The following is a 19662-nucleotide window of genomic DNA, read 5'->3' on the forward strand; positions in this document are numbered from 1 at the left end:
CTCCCTCACAGCCAACGTTCAAGTGATTCAAAATATATATATTTATATATTGTATTTATTATATAACTCAGTACCAAATATAAACAAACGTATAAAGGTATCGATGTCCACTTAGGTCCTTAGAACGTCAATTACAAGTACTGCCGGTAGTTCTACAAAATGGCATGTGTGTGTGTTTGCATTAAATAAAATACAAAGCTTAAAAATAATGGCAAAGCATTACCTGATAGTCGCCGTAGCACAACAGTGTTCTATAGTTTAAGCTGATTACATATGTATAACTGAGTCAGTTTAAGCTTTATGATTATAAACATCATATATAGCCTGTAGGTCCAGTAATCTGCAACAAGCATTACAGCACCAAACGTTTCGTCATTTGGCAAAATTCAAGCTTTAAGTGAAAGTCAAATGCTTTAATAAAGTGTTACTGTGACGCCGTGATTTGTATAAAGCTAGCAATAACATTTCCCCTTGTACTTTCGCTTTTCTATTTATTTATTTTTTTTTAATTAATCGCTTTTTCCCGCTTAACAAGAAAACCCTCACGTCTTTCTTTTTTTTTAGCGTATTCAGTAGTTTTTGTATCCTGCTAAATCTTGGTGTGCGGTCTGTTTGGCATCATATCACAGCCCTCTTAAATTAATCATAAATATGGCTGTCATACATTAGAGTCACAAAACAGATTTTTTTGGTTCCAAGATCTTTGCAGGGAAAGAAAGAACAAAAGAAAGAAAAAGAATAATATAATATTCAGCGCATCTAAACAAGATCTACAGAGCAAGTTAAAAATCTTCCTGTCGGCAATAATGCTCTTCTTCCGAGTACTTCTACAAGCACCAAGCAATAAACTCTCAGATTGAGACGAAAGCAGCAGCCATGACTGTGCCTCGGCTGCAGACATAAACAGAAATAAAAATTAGAGCATTTGATAAGACCATAATAACCTCTCTTCATAAATTAAATAATTAACAGTTCTTTTTTTTTTCTACGTTTTTTAGATGATTGGCCTACCCCCCACCCCCCCAACACAAAACTACGTCATCACCCTGCCCAACTCTCCCCCGAAATAACAGGAAATAAAAGTACATCACCAAAAACCTGATTTATCATATTATTAGTCGTTAGAATCTTTCTCTTGTGGGCTCTGGGCCCAGAGTTGGACACATTTTAACAATAATAAAATCTGTACATCTTGGAGTTCCCACTCTACCAAAGCTTTTTCTTAACCCATCTCTTCGTCATATACTTGCACAATTAAGTAACCTCAAGGTTTGATAGCACTTTGGAGTTGATTGTTTACCAGCTAGATTTTGAATACATATATATTAAACATCAACTTTTTATTTTGTTTCTCAAGCTTGTTTTTAAAATTCTTAGTCCTTTTCCTGGGCAGCACCAGCATTGCCCTCACCCCAACTTGATTGGTCATTGTCGGTAGGCTCCTCCCCATCCAGGTCGTCCCCTTCCTCGCCGTCGAAGTCTTCGTCGCGAGGGAACTCCATGCCCTCCAGGCCCTCCTGAGTGGCCTGGTGCGAGTCAGCGCAGTCGGCGCACACACCGTAACGCCGTGAACCGTGGCGGATTCCAACGCTGGCTGCAAGCATGAAGATCTTCTTGCACACCATGCACTTGTACTTTTTGTCCTTCTTGTGCACCTGAGAGAGAGGAGGAGAGAGGAAAACAGGAAAGTCAAGGAGATGGAAGAAGTCAGATTAGTCATTTGAAGTGTTGAAATCACTAGTTATTCGTCAATAGGACATTTACAGGTACAGTTTTGGGATGTTAAAGCTTAGTTCACGCTACACGATTTTCAGCCCTATTTGCCAATCGAAGACGAGTTTTGCAAGTCGCAGACGAGTTTTGCAAGTCGCAGACAAAAGCCCCTGAACTGCGCTCGACATGCTGTTAGGAGTCTGTGAGTGAACTCCTCAACCAGAGAGGCTCGCTGGCGCATCACTGGCGCAGACTCTGATCAGATTTCCAAACCTGCTGGAAATCTAGTCTTAGCGATAACTCCCTTTAGCTCCAGACCATCAGAGTGCAGATGAAGGTGCATGGAGTAGTGAGGTGCCCCCTGACTTTTTACGCTGCAAATACTTGTAATTGAGGAAATCAAGCAGTAAGGCTTAAGCTAACTGGCTGCTAGCGGTAGCTTCATCTTTACCTACCTACATACATGCATATTTCGATATCCCTCTCTTCCAGCAAGAAAGATAATAAGCACATTTTTCTCTACGTTGAATTATTCCTTCAAACATTAACGGAGAAAAAATATACTTTCGTTCTTTTATCTCCACAGGGAACATGAGCATAAAAGAACATTTAGCTCATTATAACAGTCAATTAACGTTTGATGTTTAAAAAATGTTTTTTTTGTGGCAAAATGTGCTCCCAGTAATAATCTACTAATAATCTACTTAACCTTTATATTAAACATAAGGGATGAAGGAAAGTCTCAAATCTATTTATTTTGCACCACTTTGCAAGAGACCTATGTGCTCCCTGCATTAGATGAGATGTTAAAGATATCTTGTTTCACTCACACGATGAAGAAAAATCTGTCATACAAACACAATGAAGGTGAAACAATGTAAAAAGTGGCCGTGACACAGTAGTGTTTACTAGAAAAAGGTGAAAGGAACTTAGGTTTATATTGTAAATTGAGTGTACATGTGCGGACTCACCAGGGAATGTCTCTTTACGTGCTCACGGCGGGTGAACAGCTTGCCGCAGATGTCGCAGCTGAATGAGCGAACGCCTGAGTGGATGATCAGGTGCCTCTTGAGCGTGCGCCGGTGCTTGGCGATGTAGTTACAGTGGGGGCACTTGAGCTTATTGAGGGCTAGGTGTGAGGACTCACCTGGGAGCAGAGAGAAAAACAGAAATATAGAAATGAAGCCAGAGGTCAGGTCAGGAATTAGATTTAGCAGCACCAGGATCAGATCATTAGCTTTACATCTTTGAGTGAAGTTGTAATTTGACTGGATGTACTCTCAACTAATGAGCTTGAGATGGAGCCAGGCAATTATCATAAAAGCTGCAGCTATCAACTCCGATGAGTGAGCGGGTGGGTCAGGAACCAATATCCTGTCTGTATCAAATCATGGAGTCGAGATGCCGTGACCATTAGAGAGAACACAAACCACTAAGTTTGAAGCATCACAGTCAAAGCTGTGGAAGTTTGTTAAACTGCAGAAATGCAGGTGATTGCAGTGGCCACCGTCTTAACTTTCCAGCTCTGTCACTGTTGCTAAGTAACTGGCGCTTGTCTGCAGTTCAATTTAAATGATGCTGGAGGCCTCGCCATGGCGATGTTAAGAGAGGATACAGGCTTATAAGCAGAGCATGTAAAGCATCAACATGGATCTGTTGTTGTACGACATTAAATAATCATGCAGTTTCATTTAGAATGTAAATTGTGGAAATTACGAGTGGAATAGCTTCTATTACAATAGAAATAATAGAGTAACAACTAATAATCTCATGACTAATAAAAACATCTTAAGGGCATATGGAACGGTTATGTTCCAATAAAAAGATCTCAGCAACACGCAAGCTAAAACATGAATGAGAACAACACTACTATGTTTCATTGATTTTGATTACTTATATTTTATTTATGTACTATGATTGCACTCAGCATCTCAATTCGATGGAGTAAATGTTCTTAATTTTATTTCTGTCTGTAAAATAAAGAAATCAAGACGTCCTCATACAAGCACTTTCTTTCATTATCCCTCCAGGGACGTTTATGCTAACAAGCAACTGAGGACAGCAGGGCTTAAAAATAAATAAGCACAGTATTGATTTTGAAAAGGCTCCAAACTGATTATTAGTCTTCACTGGAGAGAGAGAGGTAGAGTGAGAGAGAGGGAGTGGGGTAACAGGGTCGGGCCTTTTGTTTGAGACAGGGAGCACACAACAGAGGCGTTGTCAGGGTGGGTTGCTAGGGGGAGGAGGGTTGACGAGAAGCAGGTCACCTGTGTATTCACTCTGCATTCATATACGTGTGTGTGAGTGTGTGTGGCAAGGACACTACTTGTCGAAGTGTAATAAGCTGGTAACGTAGGTATTAGGACTCACTTTTCACTGTCATTTATACACATGAAGCTGTGAGTAGGTATAAACTGAAATCATTACATAAACATGAGCTCCTCTTTTTCTTCATGGACAAATACTTGTACGTATTGCAGGTGAATGGCTATGACCCTATGTCATCTGGTACATCAGGCTTATAATAGAACAATGGAGGTCGGCTCCTCTCAATCGAGATCTACCCCCGCGTTGGTCATTGTTTCGAAGAAAAAAAAAAATGAGGTGACATGGAAACAGCATCCATTCATTTTCTATACCCACTTCATGCATGGTCTTTAAGGAACAAATTTAATGTTGGATAATAACAATATAATTAATTAACTACTAGTCCTGAGCTGCTGTCTGTAGCAAGATGGCTGTGTAATGCTATAGTTTTGTTAAATTGGGTTTTATTCCAGCTGCTTTATCCCCATCCACAATGACTGAACATGCAAAATGAAGCATACTGAATGGACAACCCACACTCACTCAGTCTCGCTCTGCAGTTGGTTGCTTGGTTACAGAAATACTATGAACAAGTAATAGCAATGAAGAAAAGTAAGGGTGGGGATTTTTTCCTTTGACCGACGACAACATAGAACGGATACTGAATAGAAACTGGTAGTCGAGTCGTGACAAATGAGACCCAGACAGGCAGCAAATGTGCTTTCTACCACAGGATTCGCAGAAGTCTCTATATCTGTGCAGACTGAAACGCTACCCCAAAGTTGAATAGGGTCAGTGTCCAAAATTAGTTTTTGGGGCTTGAAAACCGCGGTAGTGTGGCAGAGCAAAAGTTATGTGATTTAAAATTTATAACACAGTAGTTTGGACGAATCCTGAATCAAGATTTTAGTAGTAGTCTTGAGAGTGCGGCATCTTACCATTCTCCCAGGACTCGCCTTGCTGTAAGTCTTGGATGATGCTATACTGGATCTGATTGGCCAGCTCTGGGAAAGGGGAAGGGGGGGCAAGGGAAGTGAGAGGGAGAAAGAGAGATGAGAGGTGGTTGATAGTGTGGGGGGTGCACACACACCTCACAATGCCTTGTGTACAAAACTAACCACCTCCCACCTGGAACAATGGGAGTTTCAGTTAACAACACGGGCAAAGGCACACACACAGACCACGCACACACGCACACACACACACGTCCCTACTATATGTAAAGCAGCGTGAACCTCAGGCCAGAGCAGCAAACTAATGCTGTAACCAGGGCTCCAGTGGAGAGGGAGGGGGTTAATTAGAGAACGACAGAGTCGAGCCCTCACACCGGCTCAGCTTACACTCAGCTTTTGTGAGCACTTGTGTGAGCACCTGTGTTTGTGTGTGCGTGTCTGGTTCCTCCAGCATCAGCGCTCCGAATCCATTAAAGACACGCCCCTGTGAGAGTGTGTGTGTGTCTATTCTCCCTGGGTCAATATTTGGAATAGTGAGGACAGCCCCAGGGCATTAGGGTGGATTAGAGAGGGTAGGGAACTGCCCCTGGCAGCTTTGCACCTCGCAGGGGATTGGGGGAGGGGTTACTGTGTGTGGGTGTGGGTTTGTGTGCACGCTCCTACAGAGACTGGTGTGTATGCAAATGCGTTTCACCTGTTCTGTGTGCAGCACCCACCCTTTAAACAATCCAACTGAGCTGTTTGGAGAAGACTCAAGAATGTATGGGCCACGAGTGAGTGCTGGCTGCGGGTTCAGTGTGTAAGTGCAGACAGCGATGGCAAAGTACTTAGAGACATGAAACCACCCTTCACTTTCAACAACTTATTTTCCACAACACTCGCCCTCCCGTGACTCTGTAAAGTGTCTGGCTGGCTGTGAAGTTATGTTTGTCACCATTTTTTCTATTTTGGATAATCATTACCAGAAGTTTGTCAGTCTAACACCAGTTAACAGCACTTGGTGGAAGAAAAGGGTGATTGGCTATTGTAAGAGTTTGTTACATTTTAATGCTTAAATACTTGATCAGCAGCCAAGATATGTTCCACTAAAATGCCAAATATATAATTGTTCCACGTTTGATTATAAAATTAGAAACTGCTTTTCTAAGAGATCTGGACTGGTGGTTGGATAATTTTTTTTTGTTGTTAATTGGTTGGATTAATGAAACATGAAGATGTCACATTGGAATTCAGAGAATTGTGAAAGGCTGTTTCCTGGTATTTTAAAGACCAGATTAAAAGGTTCAGTGTGTAGGACCTAATGGCATCTAGCAGTGAGGCTGCACATTGCAACCAACTGAATACCCCTCCTATCCACCCTTTACTTTCTATTTACCTGGGATTGGCTGTCAGTTTAAATAAAAGGAAGCGTTTAGTTCTTGGCTGCTTTAGAAACATGTCACTGTGGAAGATGACCTGCTCCAAATGTAGCTATTTAGGGCTCATTCTAAGGTTAAACAATAACTGTAAATATTTTATTCCATTTTTGCCAGATCCCCCAAATCATACATACTGGTCCTTAAAATCAAGAAAGACATTTGCAGATTGATTCATAGAGACTAATAGTGAGAAGCAGTCTGAGATGTTTAACAACCCCCTAAGGAGAAAAAAAGGACCATAAAAGTGACAATACAAAGAAAGCAACAGGAAGAGCAGCACCATTTTGGCGACCATGCTTCCGCCGTTGGGGCATGACCACACAGATCAAACCGAAGCAAAATGAAAGTCAAGCGTGTGTATTCACAGAGGGAAAGTGGGGCAGCCAGTATTCAAACTTAAATATTCAACGACTGAGGGTACAAGAGGGTTGGGTCCAGTTTCAGAGCGCATCTCATCTCAACTTATGATACCTAGTATGAAGCCAAGAGGAAAATGGAAAGCCCCCTTAGTCTATTCTGCATGACTGAATCTCTCTATAGATATATTACAAGCTTTATTGGATAATTTAATAACCCACAGCAGACATGACTAATAAATACGCATTCTCATTTTTGCTTTGTAATGTAATATATTGTAAAGCGCAACTCACATTTTAAACTTCATGTGACACACATCCAGACCAAGTCCCAACAATTGAGCACTGTATGTGATACAAGAATGATCAAGTGTGGACGGCAGGGAGGGATTGTGGGAAACAACGCCACAAGCTGAAATCCTCGACAATAATCTGTCCATAATCGGCACTGGACTATCACTATATGCACTGTACACAAATATTGTTCTGTGTGCTCTGACTATACAACTACAACTAAATCAAAATGTATGCAGAAGTACAAATGCAAAATATCACATACACCAAAGTCAACATAAGATCAGCTCAAACCTCAAATGAATTCAATAGCTAATCCACAGTATTTTTATAGCATTAGTGATACACCTAGATCAACCTCATTTTTGCATGACCAGAGGATTAGCATCTTCATAAGGGAACTGAGAAAATGTTAAGAAAACCATCCTTATACAGCAGGAAGTGAAAAGCACTGCGTTCGTCACATGTGAAAGGCAAACTGTCTTGAAACAGGCATTTATAGCTTATTCAAATGCTTTATTTGAAAGAAATAGTATGAATCAGAGACATCGGCCTTAATAACGACACACGAAGAGAAAAAGGCTGTAGAGTCTGCAGCACATGAAGATAAACTCAGTCTCTAAGTGAGGGTCTGCCCAGGCTACTACAACACCCAGATCCACTTTGTGCACACATTAAAAAGAACCCTAGGAGGAGTCAGAGGCACTAAGAGCATTGAAGTGCATTTAGGGAGGCCTGGGGGAAGAAATCTTTCCCCTGCATTCTTCATTATCCTGCATTAGGGAGGGCTTCTCGTTCTCTCACACACAGACAAAATTCTCTCCCTTTTGCCACACACACTCTCAGCCCCTCACTTCGCCTCCACAAAGTCCATACCACTCCCCTCGATACGTGATATCATTATAGTTACATGGAGTGCCATGCTTAATGCGGCCGACAGAAGGAGTAGGCTTGAGCTGAGAGAGGAGATTATTGCAAGCAGTACCCTGTATGTGGACAGGAAGGATGGAGCGATGGATGGATTAAGAGATATAGAGCAGAAGGTGTCAGAGGGTAAACAGCCAGAGAGAGAATATGGAAAGGAGAGCAAAAGTAAGAATGAGAGAAAGCCACTTAAAAAGGTCGAAGGGATTCAGTGTTTTTTTTTTCAAATTCAGGACAAATTATGTTTTAACCATCTCCAACTCTTTAAGTATTTACTATGAAACATGATGACATGCCAATCTAAATCACCCTTTGTTTCAAAATGTCTTATCTGATCCTTGAAACGAGTCTCAGCAGTGATGTGGCAACACGTTCCTGTGCTGAAACGCACCCCCCCCCCCTCCCAAAGTGATTAGTGGAGCTCACGGCTCGGAGTGAGTAACTGGTGAAAAGCTTGACAACCAAATGTCCACATTGTTCGGTGCAACAGCGGGACGTTGATTGAAGGCTTAAAAATCCATTCTTTTCCTGCAGTGATCAATAATTTGATTGGTCACATCAATGTTATCCCCTGCAGGCAGTCCTCTGTTTACCTTATTGGTGCCTGTGACATGATTAGATATGTCACAAAATAGTGACAGCTTGTTCATATAAATGAGGCAATATTTCCCAAGTAAAAACCAAATTTTAGAGGCATTTCATACCTTTATTTTAAATGCTAGTCCATAATTACAAAGACATTAAACGTGTCATTTATGGGGGAAATGCACCACATTCTGTAAATCATTCTATAATACTTTAATTTGACGTAATGGTGCAGAGTTACAGTAATTTATTTTTTCAGACATTATACTAAAGCAATGATTGAGTTGATTGGACATAGTGCAGACAGAGCTAATGCTGCCTGCTTGTTTACTCTGTCTTCTTCTAGCAGCAGTTTTATGCCAAGTTTCACATCTGTAAAGCAATACAGAGATGCAGACAGTGAGCAGGGGAAACCACGGACCCTTAGATGCCCTCATTATGCTACTTTTCAGACAAAGGGGCCACCAATATTGTGAGCTAAGAATCTATGCCACTGCACTTCTCTCTCAACATTTCCTCTATTGCTTTCTAAAGTCTTTGCTTAACAAGGTTTGGCAGGATTGGTTATCACAGAGAGTTACCACCACCACCTCCTTTAATGATACTGCTCTTTGACCCTGGCCACGTTGTTAAGCTTTATGCTCTATAGGCTACTTAAACCATGTTAAGCTGAACGTTAACTGAATGTTCTACATGGTGTATAAGATGCAGGACAGGGATGTAAACTATTAGACTAATTTGTCTTAGTTTTCCAGTAGGAAAAATATGTATTTTTATACTGTACAAGCAGAACTTAAAGTCAAGTCTTGTGTGTAGACCTCTGCACTGTAAAAAGGAGCCTCTACATTTCACTTTGATAGATCGTGTTGTGTATGTAATAGGAATAAGAAATTCATGAGTTAACTGCGAAGCTGTACATGCAATATTTTACAGGGGAAGGGACTTGGAGTGGAGTGTGTGTGAGGGGTGTGCTTAAAGTGCAAAGGAGCCTCTTACCAGCATTTTCAGAGAGGGAGGAGAAGTCTTCTCTGGGGTAGGAGGCCGAAGGCTGGACGAACATCCCCTCATCGAATCCCTCTTCAGGCTCTGGTGGGAAGTTGTAGACAAAACGGCGTGTGGTGGTCTGTTTTTTCCTCCGCCCGCTTCCGGCCGCCGCATCTGGTGCCTCACGTTTCATTGCTGCAGGTGTTGCTGCCGCGCCACCTGTGGCAGGCTCGTTCCAGACGAAGACCTGGTCACCCGCCGACTGCGTGTCATTGGTCTCTGCTGAATCAGAAGAGTTCTCATTTTGGTGGGTCCAGTTACCAGAGGCTCCATTGGTCACCAGGGCACAGCCCTCGTTTCCGATCACTGTCACCTCTATGTCGCTGGTCTCTTCCTTCACCCTGCCGTTGTCATCTTCTTCTTTCAATGCATCTTTTCCTTGGTTGTTGCTGGCCTTGATTGACAGCTTTGACAGGATGCTTGTGGCCCAGAAGTTGCTCGGCTTCCGGTCCAGCTTTCTCTGTCCCTCTTTGGAAACCATCTGCCGCTTATTGTAATCCACCACCACTGAATCTGGAGCCTCCTGCTTGATGCTGATATTCAGGGCATCCTTTATAAAAGCCCTACACGATTGCACAACTTCTGTCATCTGGAGGTAACTAGCAACAGACATCACCTCAATGGCATTTTGGCTTGTAAGCAGCAGGTTCCCAGAATAGAGAAAGTCGAGGAGAACTGAGAAGCCCTGCAGAGCAGCAACATCCAGGTGCGTGACCGTGGCCTGGTCCTGGTCTTCGCTCTTGGTCAGACAGTAGAGGGTTTTGAAGTAGCGGCTGCCAGCCACCAGGATGTTTTTATGTGCGCGGAAAACCTGGCCCGAGACAACTATGTTGACGTCACAGAGTATGCCACTTTTGCGTTGCTTGTCCAGCTCCTGGAGAAGCTGGTAACAGTAGGAGTTCTCATTGGTCTTGCTGCGGTAGTCTTCTTCTGAGCAGTAGGTGGAAGGACTGGCGTTATCTGAGGGCCTTGCCGTCTCCTTTGAGGTGAAAGAGAGGTGGAGAGAAAAACCATTAGAGAAGCCTTTGAATGCTCGAGAAAGTTATTTGCAAAAGCAAGCATAAATACATGTATAACCTGTCTGTAACTCTGTCTATACAAAAGACACACACGGGGTTCCCTGCATGAAACCAAAGCACCTGCCGTAGGGGTGAAACAAGTTTGACAGGCTTCTGCTATGTGAGGGTAAGAAAGAGGTGTATGTGGAGTAATGAAAGGTGTAGTTTTACACAGACCTATGATCAAATTGTTTTCTTCATTCAACTTGCAGTACACAACAACTAGTCAAACAAGTATCATAGAATTACAAATATAGTAGACCATCTTTATTCTTTTATTAATTTACCGTAAAATCTCTGATCAGGTGTAACTCTAGTCTGAGAGGGCACAACCCTAGTTATGTTAGGAAAAACATTTTCGATCAATTGAATTTTTTTAATAACCGATGCCTTTAACTGGGAAGACAACTGGGGTTGCGAAATTTGCATCACTGCCTATTTGATCGACTCTTGTTTGTATGACAAAAATGATGCAAAACAATGAACACTGAAAGAAACTTTTACTCACTGGGGCTGGCAAGAAAATGTGATGCTTACTGCTTTGGTTATAAACAGAACTTAATATACTCAAATATTCTATCTATTTATGCTGGAGAAAAATGAAACTTTGAATCTTTGGTAACTCTAGCAAACCACGACGTTTTAAAAATCATCTAAACAAAAAGAGCTTTGAGAGTGCCCCTTCAAGTTTGGTAATTACCTCCAAAGCTGAATTTGAAAGTAGTTTTTCAAGATTTTAAACCCATTTAGCATCTGTAATGTAAAATGTCCCCTCCCTTTAACTTATAGGGTAGATGTAAAACAGGCCATAATGAGGCCTGGGGGAGGGCTGACGAGTTTCCGAAACAGGGAACAACCTGACTGTAGGATGGGAGGGGAACTGGCAGTAGTAAAGAGCTACCCTGTAACAGCCCCATTCTTCCTCCCCTGCTGCCTCATGCCAGGGCAAAGGGCCAGCCTGGTACAGAGCAGATGAGAGGGGAGTAGACACATGTGCATGTATAAGCTTGCACGGCACATATAACCCACATAGTTCGGGTTACGGTAAATATATACATGCTTTCAGACAAAATACACCACCCAATAACATTTTTAAAACCAACATGCATATAATACCAAGAATGCGTAATGGTCTATATTGTTGTGTTTCCACAAGTCGCACACATGCAGTGGCATACATCTCCGGCTCATTTTAAAATTGCACAGCAGATGTCCTAATCCAGAATAATTCACATTGCTCGAGCCCTGCATTTTTACCCCACATGCATGTGCACACACACACACACAGAGAAACCAAGCTGCCCACACACACACACACACAGCTGGGGTTTCAGCTCGAGTAATTCAGATTAAATCCATTTCTCTGAGGTCCCCACCCAGCCCCCACCCATATTCCCTCCACACTGCAGCTCTTGTCCAGGGCAGCCTGGGCACACAGTGTAGTATAGGGGGGCTTATCATCCTCTGCCACAGCTGGAGGGGGAGAGATGGGATGAAATGAAAGGCCGAATGAGGGAGAGATAGAGATAGATGGGATGAAATGAAAGGCAGAGTGAGGGAGAGGGCAGAAGTGAGAGTGCTTTGCAGGCTAAGAGAAATAAAAGGAGGATAGAAAGACAGAAAATAGACAAGAGCTGAAGTGCAGAGTTATGATGGATAAAGTAAAAACAGAGCTGATAAAATTAAGTGTGAAAAGATGTGAAATAGTTGGAGCATAAAGGAGAAGAGCTTGATAAGACATGCACAAAGAAATGATTGAGAGCATGAGGCAGCGAGTGAGACCTTGAGCCTCGAGAAAAAGGGCGGAGAAGAAAATGTGGAGCAGAGGGGGCACGAAAAGCAAGTGCTGCGGAGAGAAGGAGATGGGTCACCCCATTTTAGCCTTCACAATGGCCCGTGTTCTCCCTGAGGCTCATTGTCCACTCACTGTGGGCCTTTGTGAAAGGGCTCAGCACTCACTCTCTTATTACACAGCAGCTCCCACTCGCAAGCATAGAAAGGAGCCAGGGTGCATGTGGGTGAGGCGGAGAGGATGAGGAGTGGGAGGAAAAAAATTATTCCATGATATACACATCAAAGCTTCTGGAGGGGCATGGTCATCGTGTTGAGTACACTGGTGGAATATATTGGTGTGGTGAAGGGCATGAGTGCTATCCGACAAGACTAATAAGATGCGCTTTCAGTTTTTCCTGTTTTGCTTTCGTCTGCTACGGATTAGTTTACACTGAATAAGCTTTAAACAATGCAGTGCTAATGGAAGATGAATAACATTTAGCTTACTAAAACAATACCTTAATTTATAGTCGGAAGAAAGTGAATAAAACAGCAAACACATTTGAAAAACCTTGAGTATTTACAGACTTCTTCTACCGGAGAATTTGAACATCCTTTTATCATTTCAACTCGCCATCCCACCCCCAAACCCCATGACTCCCCACAGCTTTAATCCATTACGCACATTACAAGGCAACAGGCCAGAGAGGTAAGACTTCGCCTGGCAGTTCTGATAGGACTGCGTGCGAGTGTGTTGTATGTACACACTTATTGGAGTCAAGCTAGGACAGCCTGGTACTGGATAAGTTGCTCCATACTGGCCTCATCAGCAGCAGCAGCATCCTTTCTCCAGATGTGCCACGTGTGAGCTTTAAGGAACCAGCACACCAACCCTGCACAACAGATGCTGGAGGCAAAACCAGCCTGAGCCAACAGGGAATGTGGGGACAATATCAACCTCCCCCAGTTATGACGTGGCTAGTTTTCTTTATTTGAGCCGGAGTTGGTAGGGCTGGGAGACTGACAGACAGCAAGGGAATCCAAGAAGAAAAGAGGAGAAGAAGAATCTGAATAAAACATGGATGCTATAGAGAACCAACAATCAGAATTGATTTACAGGTGGATTAAACAAAGCAAAGAGGACATAGGTCAAGTCATGCTGCCAATTAGAGAATAGTGCCCTTCAACAAAACTTAACCACAAACCCAAACAAACCACAAAGCCCAAAGGCCAACAGATCCATGACAAACACTCAGACACACCTCTACCAGATCATGTGATACAGCACTGTACCCATGCAACATAATGACCCACTGGAGCCAGTTTTTGTTTACCTTTTACACACACATTTGCCTCCATCCCTTCCCTCGTCTATCCCCACCCAGCATCAATCCAGTCTCATGGCCAGCCCAGCCCTGAGGCTGACTCCACAAGTCCTTCCAAAACTCCCTATGTCTACTGTACCTCCCTCCCCCCTACTCACCCAACCCGTCTGTCCCAAGATGATAGAACAATACCGCAGTGTGCGTTTGGCCCAAGGTGTGGGAGGGCTGCACCGAGTGTCTCCCGGCCTCCTAACAATGCTTCAACAGAAGAGGCAGAGTAAGGGGAAAAAAACCGGGGAGGGTAGAGTCACTGATGGATTCAACAAGAAGAATTCTCCCTCTGGCTCCACCCCACCCCATTCCGCTGACCTGTGGCCCCCAATAAACATCCCATCTCTCTGGCAGACACTAGGCTGCAATGGGTGGATCCCCTTCCCTACGCGGGGAGACGTACTGTTAACAATGGGTGTGGTGTTTGTCTTAACTGGAATCACGGGGTGAAAATGTCTCAATAGCCCCCTCGTATTTGAATTTCTCATGATGGGTGTGTTATCTTATCATAGAGCCCATTTAGACTAACACTGTGATGCAGGTGAAACGTGTTTGGTTCTTAAACCACATGGGTCTGTGCTAATTATCAAACCTGACTACCTGATCCTTCTCCTGTCCTGGGTTGAATGTAGGTAACATACTGCTGGACTGTCATGAGCAGATGTCTTTTAATTTGCTGTAGATGCCCAAACAAAGAACAAAAAGAGAGAGAAGAGAACACAGGAGTGGGTGAGACAAAGAGGGAGTGTATGAAGAGGAAAGCTGTGGAGAGCTCAAAATGAAACTAGCTTAATGCAATAATTATGCAGTGTAGCTCTGTGTCATGATGTGTGTGGAACTACAGTTGTAGAATAGTCTCTCTGTACATTGTGATGAAAAGGAATTAGTCTGCAGCAACGAATGTGGGTGTAACATGTTTTTTCGCCCCATGTCATACAACGGTCCTCTGAATAACATTGAAACTGGGAGTCCCACTCTAATCTCATCATTCCTGTTAACTCATTTTTGAAAATAAGAAAAAAATGTCTCTAGAGAATGAACTGATGTGCAGATTCCAGATATGTGGTCTGATCTCATATCTAACCGCAGAGACGCAATGGTCTGATTTTGCCTCATCTTAACCTTTAACCAGTGAGCATAAGGAACAATCTGAGCACAAGACAGTATCTAGAGAATTAAGGACAACGGCCCCCTTCTCCAAAGAGACCCACATTTACCACAGCTGCCCTGGTGTGCTAAGGCTAATCGAGTTAGCTTTAACGAATGCAGCAGAGGCCTGACTAACGTCAGGAATGGGTGAATAGGACAAGACGTTGCCTCGTTCCACCATAATTCCCCTTTAATGTACTGCTCACAATGCAGCCTAGCTTAACATACACTGCTGCTCATTACTTCCACAGGACTGCATTTATGAAAAGGATTACAGTTCTAATCAAAAGGCTTACAAAATAAAACTGATGAATTTTCAAATAAGAATACCAAAACAGCAAGAAATAGAATAGATTTAATAGAAATTGTTTCCAGTTACGCAGCAATGGGATGTTATCTCCCCAGCTCTATCCTCCACGACACAATGCCCTGGATAACCTCTGAGTACAGTGAACGGGGTCCTTGTTGCTAGGGAAAAACCACACCAAGCCCCTAATCCACTCCTACTGCTCTCCTTACCAATTAGAGATGTGTACAAGTTAGCAGATCACTTTAAGTCATTCTGATTAGTGATTGCGTGTACAAAGGAAGGAAACTAAATGTAGTAGTGCAATCCTCTTCCCTCACAAATTAGAGTCAAATAGCACCCAGCCCCTAATTCCCCTGACAGCTCAGAACACTGTTAGGATATGAAGCTGGATGTGGCAATGTACAAGTAACCGTATTTCTTTTTCTATGGAGGACTGATGGGAGAAATGTTCGACACATTCTGGATTTTATGAGGGTACTGAAAAATAGTAAATAATTGTTGCTGACACTGCAATAAAAATAATGAACCAATAAAAACCACCGCACGCACATCAATAAAGACAGAGTTCACCAAATATAAAGCTGGCCTGGTTGCTTTCGATTAAAAGCAGTCAATCAAAAAACACTAAATAAACCAACCAGCGATGACTTCACCTCAAGCGCAGGCTAAACACGCTGTCTTTATATGCCAATCAAATAAATGAGGAATAAATTCCAATTAGTGAGACATAGGACTCTAATCTTGAGCATGCAAGATGGGGCCCTTATCATGAGATCTGCCCCTAAGGTACAACACTGGAGCCCATTAATCCAAAAATATGTGGATGGCAGGGTCAGGTGATGCCATGTCATTCTATTAACTGGCATCAATTTCCCTCATTTAAGGCCATTCATAAGGTTTCACAGCCTATGGGCAAGGCAAGCTGTCAGCCTCTGGGCGACATGATTTACTCTGCTCCTCTTGTCCGGCCCTGCAAGTGACACCATCTATGGATTTTGGGGGGTCATTCTAGCACAATGCCTCTAATTTAGCTCCCCGAAGGGAGGAGAAGGAGGAGGAGGAGGAAGAAGAAATGCGCCAGAGGTCACCCGGGACCTGGAGCCAGCAGAACTGAATGAGAGGCCAAAGGCAAGGGGGGGGTTGGGGTAGGGGTGCGGTTCCCCAAAGGCTTTTAGGGTCGAGCCCTTGCCATTGTGTGACCTTTAGCGAGCTAGCAATCAAGACAGCTGCTGACCCAACAAAAGGGTCTGTACAGTGAGCATGTACAATACAAAGTGCTCCAGACCACCGAAGGGAGAAGCTAACCCCGAGTAGGAGGCTGACATGACTCACAGTTATCCGTGACATGCAGTCCGGTCCTGGGTATGAGAGGCAGCCTCCGGTCTGACACCTGCTAGCTGCTGTCACACCGGAGCAGGTTCTTCCACCACCGGTGTGGGGACAAGACCCTCGAAGCAGAGGCTCCACATCTCCCACGCTGAGAAGTGTTTGCGTGTGTGTGTTTTCATTTTCACCATTCATAACCCAGTTAGTCGACATGAGCCTCGCTAGGGGCTTTCCACAGCCCTCTGCCTCCGAGGAGACAGCCAGAGCTGCAGGCGGCTAGTGCGTTGAGCTAGCTGCTAGCTCGGGTTAGCAGGTAGATGCTAGCTAATTAGCCGCGAGAGGAGATTGGGAATCTTCGGCAACAGCCTTGTTTGGGCTTCCGCGTGTTTCAGAAGTTGTTAAATGGTCATTATGAGTGTCAAACAAAACAGACAGCGACGTGTGAAGAGACAAGTGTGTGTCAGGTATTTAATGCGACGCAGGTAACTAAGCGAAAGCGTCATGGACGAGAGCTAGCGTTACCTGCTTGGTGGGGTCGTTCCTGCCGTGCTCGGAGGACAGGTGATGTCTCAGCAACAAGGCCCGCTTGTAGTTGCGACTCCCCTTCACCAGCTCGTCGCTGGTTTTAGTGGCAATGTCGTGACACCAGGAGCAGGACATGAGTCCCGTCTTCTGGCTGAATTTGAGCCATGGGAATTCTTGCAGCCACGGAGCGTGGAACACTGAGTGTTTCTGAAGCAGCGTCTGCGGTCTCATCTCGACCCCCGATTTCCTGGGTCCCGTCTCGCCGCCTCCCGACTCCCGGCTGTCCTGGTTGCTGGGACCGTTCCCCGCTGTCAGGCTACCCCCCTCCCGGGTCCCGTTCTCCGCTTCCACCGCCGAGCTGACACGGTCGTCGCCGTCCGCGGCTGTCCAGCTGCCCCCTTCCGGGTCCTCTTCTTCCTCCGCCTCGGGTTCCGTGCTGTCGCGGACAGACCCAGCGCCCTCCACACTCTCCTGCGATGGTCCCTTCTCCCCCAGATCCTCCTCTTGATCCGGCCTGTTCCAGTTAAAATGTCGGTCTTGACAGGCCACGGCCTCCCAGCTGTTACAGTTCCCCCCACCGACACCGCTGGAACCCGTTAACCCGGCCAGTCCACCCCCTCGGAAAGCCAGCGACCTGCGGTTTCTCTCACCGGACATTTTTTTTTCCCTAATATGTATTAGAATCTTCACTTTCTACAACAGTGTCCACCTCCGACGAAAAAAACAGCGTCTGTGCATTCGATGTGTTTCCCGAAAGAGATGAACCGTCGTCGTGGCTCTTCTCTCCGCCGCTGGCCCTCCCGGTGAGAGTATGTAGGTTATGCGGAAATAAATAGAGGTTTTGAAGGCATAATGAATTTCAGGGCTCTCACTGCGTCCGCGCAGGCCCCGCAGAGGTCGAATGGCAACGGCTTTCCTCCCCACAATGCACCTCGAGCAGAGAAGGGGGGCTGGCGAGGGAGGGGACGGCTTTAAAGGAAGATGGGGGTGCTGTGGATCGGCCTGCACCCATCTTCCGCATGTTTCTGCTCCTGTGGCTCCACCGCTCCTCTCAGAGCCATGAATACCGACAAGTGCTCCCCACTGACACGCTTCTGCTCCCCGGGGATATAATATAGTATTTATTTCACTCATACCAGAACACTATTGCAACTTGTAAATAACATGTCTCTTTTAAAGAAACATGTGAAAAGTGTTGAGATTATTATACTTTTGTTAAATTATATTCATAAACATATCTATAAAGCAGCTTCTGTAGAATATTAAGCCTAAATATGTGCATTTATTATTTTCGATATTCAATCAAATCAAAAATTGCCTTTTATTTTGAATTGCATTAACACTGCAGTATTATATCCTTTCACTCTCTCCAAAGAATGAGTTTAACACCATATGCCACAATTATAACATTCTTAAAAGTATATATTTCCTATATATCTAGGATGTGAGTAAATAATCGACAATAGATAATACAGGTTATTAGAGATGAAACTTTAAAAAAAACCATATGAGTTTAACAAAGTCACGTGGTGTGGGATCATTCAGCAGTTAAACTGGAATCCTCCACAGACCAGTGACATGTCAATAGCCCGGAGTAAAGTATTCTAACGTATCACCATGTATCACTGGTCTGTATCTGTTCCTTAAGACCAGCAGGTGGCACTCTTTCATGTGAACTCCCCCCTCTCTCTCTCCCTCTCTCTCCCTCTCTCTTTCTCTCTCTCCCTCTTTCTCTCTCTCTGTATGTGTGGGTCTGTGTGTGTGTGAAGCCTGACATAGTTGGGTGTATAGTTTCAATGCTGTCCAATTAAGGGATTTGCACTCAGCTTGTGAACAGGAAGGTTTTGATTACTACGAGGTGGGGGGGTCACATGTCCCCACTGTAATGGTTAAATTCCCTGGGGGGCAATAAGGTATACCATAAATGATTAGTTTATCTATTTATTGCTCCGGCTTATAGAGGCATTGGTTTCCAACTTGACATTAGACACCAACTGTGTTTGGCAAATTTAATTTCCCAGTTGCTGAATGATGTTTATCAAACTGTTCTGTCAGGTATGAAATGAACAAGTGTGCATTGCACTCACTGTGATTGAAAGTATTTTCAAACCTTAACTTGTTTGAATATCGGGTGGAGATTTCTCAATAGTTCACTTCACATGAACCTTCCAGCTGTTTTTCCAAGTTCCACGGTTTTGATTATGAAATTGTTAAAACATTCTTCAAATATTTTATTGGCAACTGTCAAAGGAGAAAATAGAATAGAACAGAAACAGATTTGAGAAGCAAGTATGGAGATGTGAAATGAACAAAATAATGCATCCAGAACAACAATTCATCTGATGCATTTTTTATTTGTATTAAAACTGCATTCCAAACGTTATTTATACTGTTACTGAATTTTTTGTACACAATTACATACACCAGTATTTTCATCTTAGAAATGTCCTCTTTTGATCAGGATTAGAAACACTTTTCTTCATGTGATGTGTTAACCTAGAATCTAACTTCACAAGGATCTTTGGAGTTAATCCCAAAAACCCCTTTTTTG

The 19662-nt window shown here is 43.7% G+C and overlaps 1 protein-coding gene across 2 annotated transcripts; it reads right to left on the minus strand.

Moving 5' to 3' along the window:
* Positions 1–1052: 1052 nt before the first annotated feature.
* Positions 1053–17991, minus strand: zbtb10 (zinc finger and BTB domain containing 10). 2 transcript variants are annotated; one of them, XM_061092772.1, is made up of 5 exons: positions 17109–17991; positions 9547–10573; positions 4959–5024; positions 2685–2860; positions 1053–1655 (listed from the first exon to the last, which is right to left on the minus strand). In XM_061092772.1, the coding sequence occupies exons 1-5, from the start codon at positions 17766–17768 to the stop codon at positions 1374–1376; spliced, it is 2211 nt and encodes a 736-aa protein (XP_060948755.1). In that variant the 5' UTR covers positions 17769–17991; the 3' UTR covers positions 1053–1373. The 2 variants fall into 2 exon arrangements, with proteins under 2 accessions (XP_060948755.1, XP_060948756.1); XM_061092773.1 differs by lacking the exon at positions 4959–5024.
* Positions 17992–19662: the final 1671 nt, after the last annotated feature.

The sequence above is a fragment of the Limanda limanda genome, chromosome 19, assembly GCF_963576545.1.
Source record: "Limanda limanda chromosome 19, fLimLim1.1, whole genome shotgun sequence".
NCBI lineage: Eukaryota > Metazoa > Chordata > Actinopteri > Pleuronectiformes > Pleuronectidae > Limanda > Limanda limanda.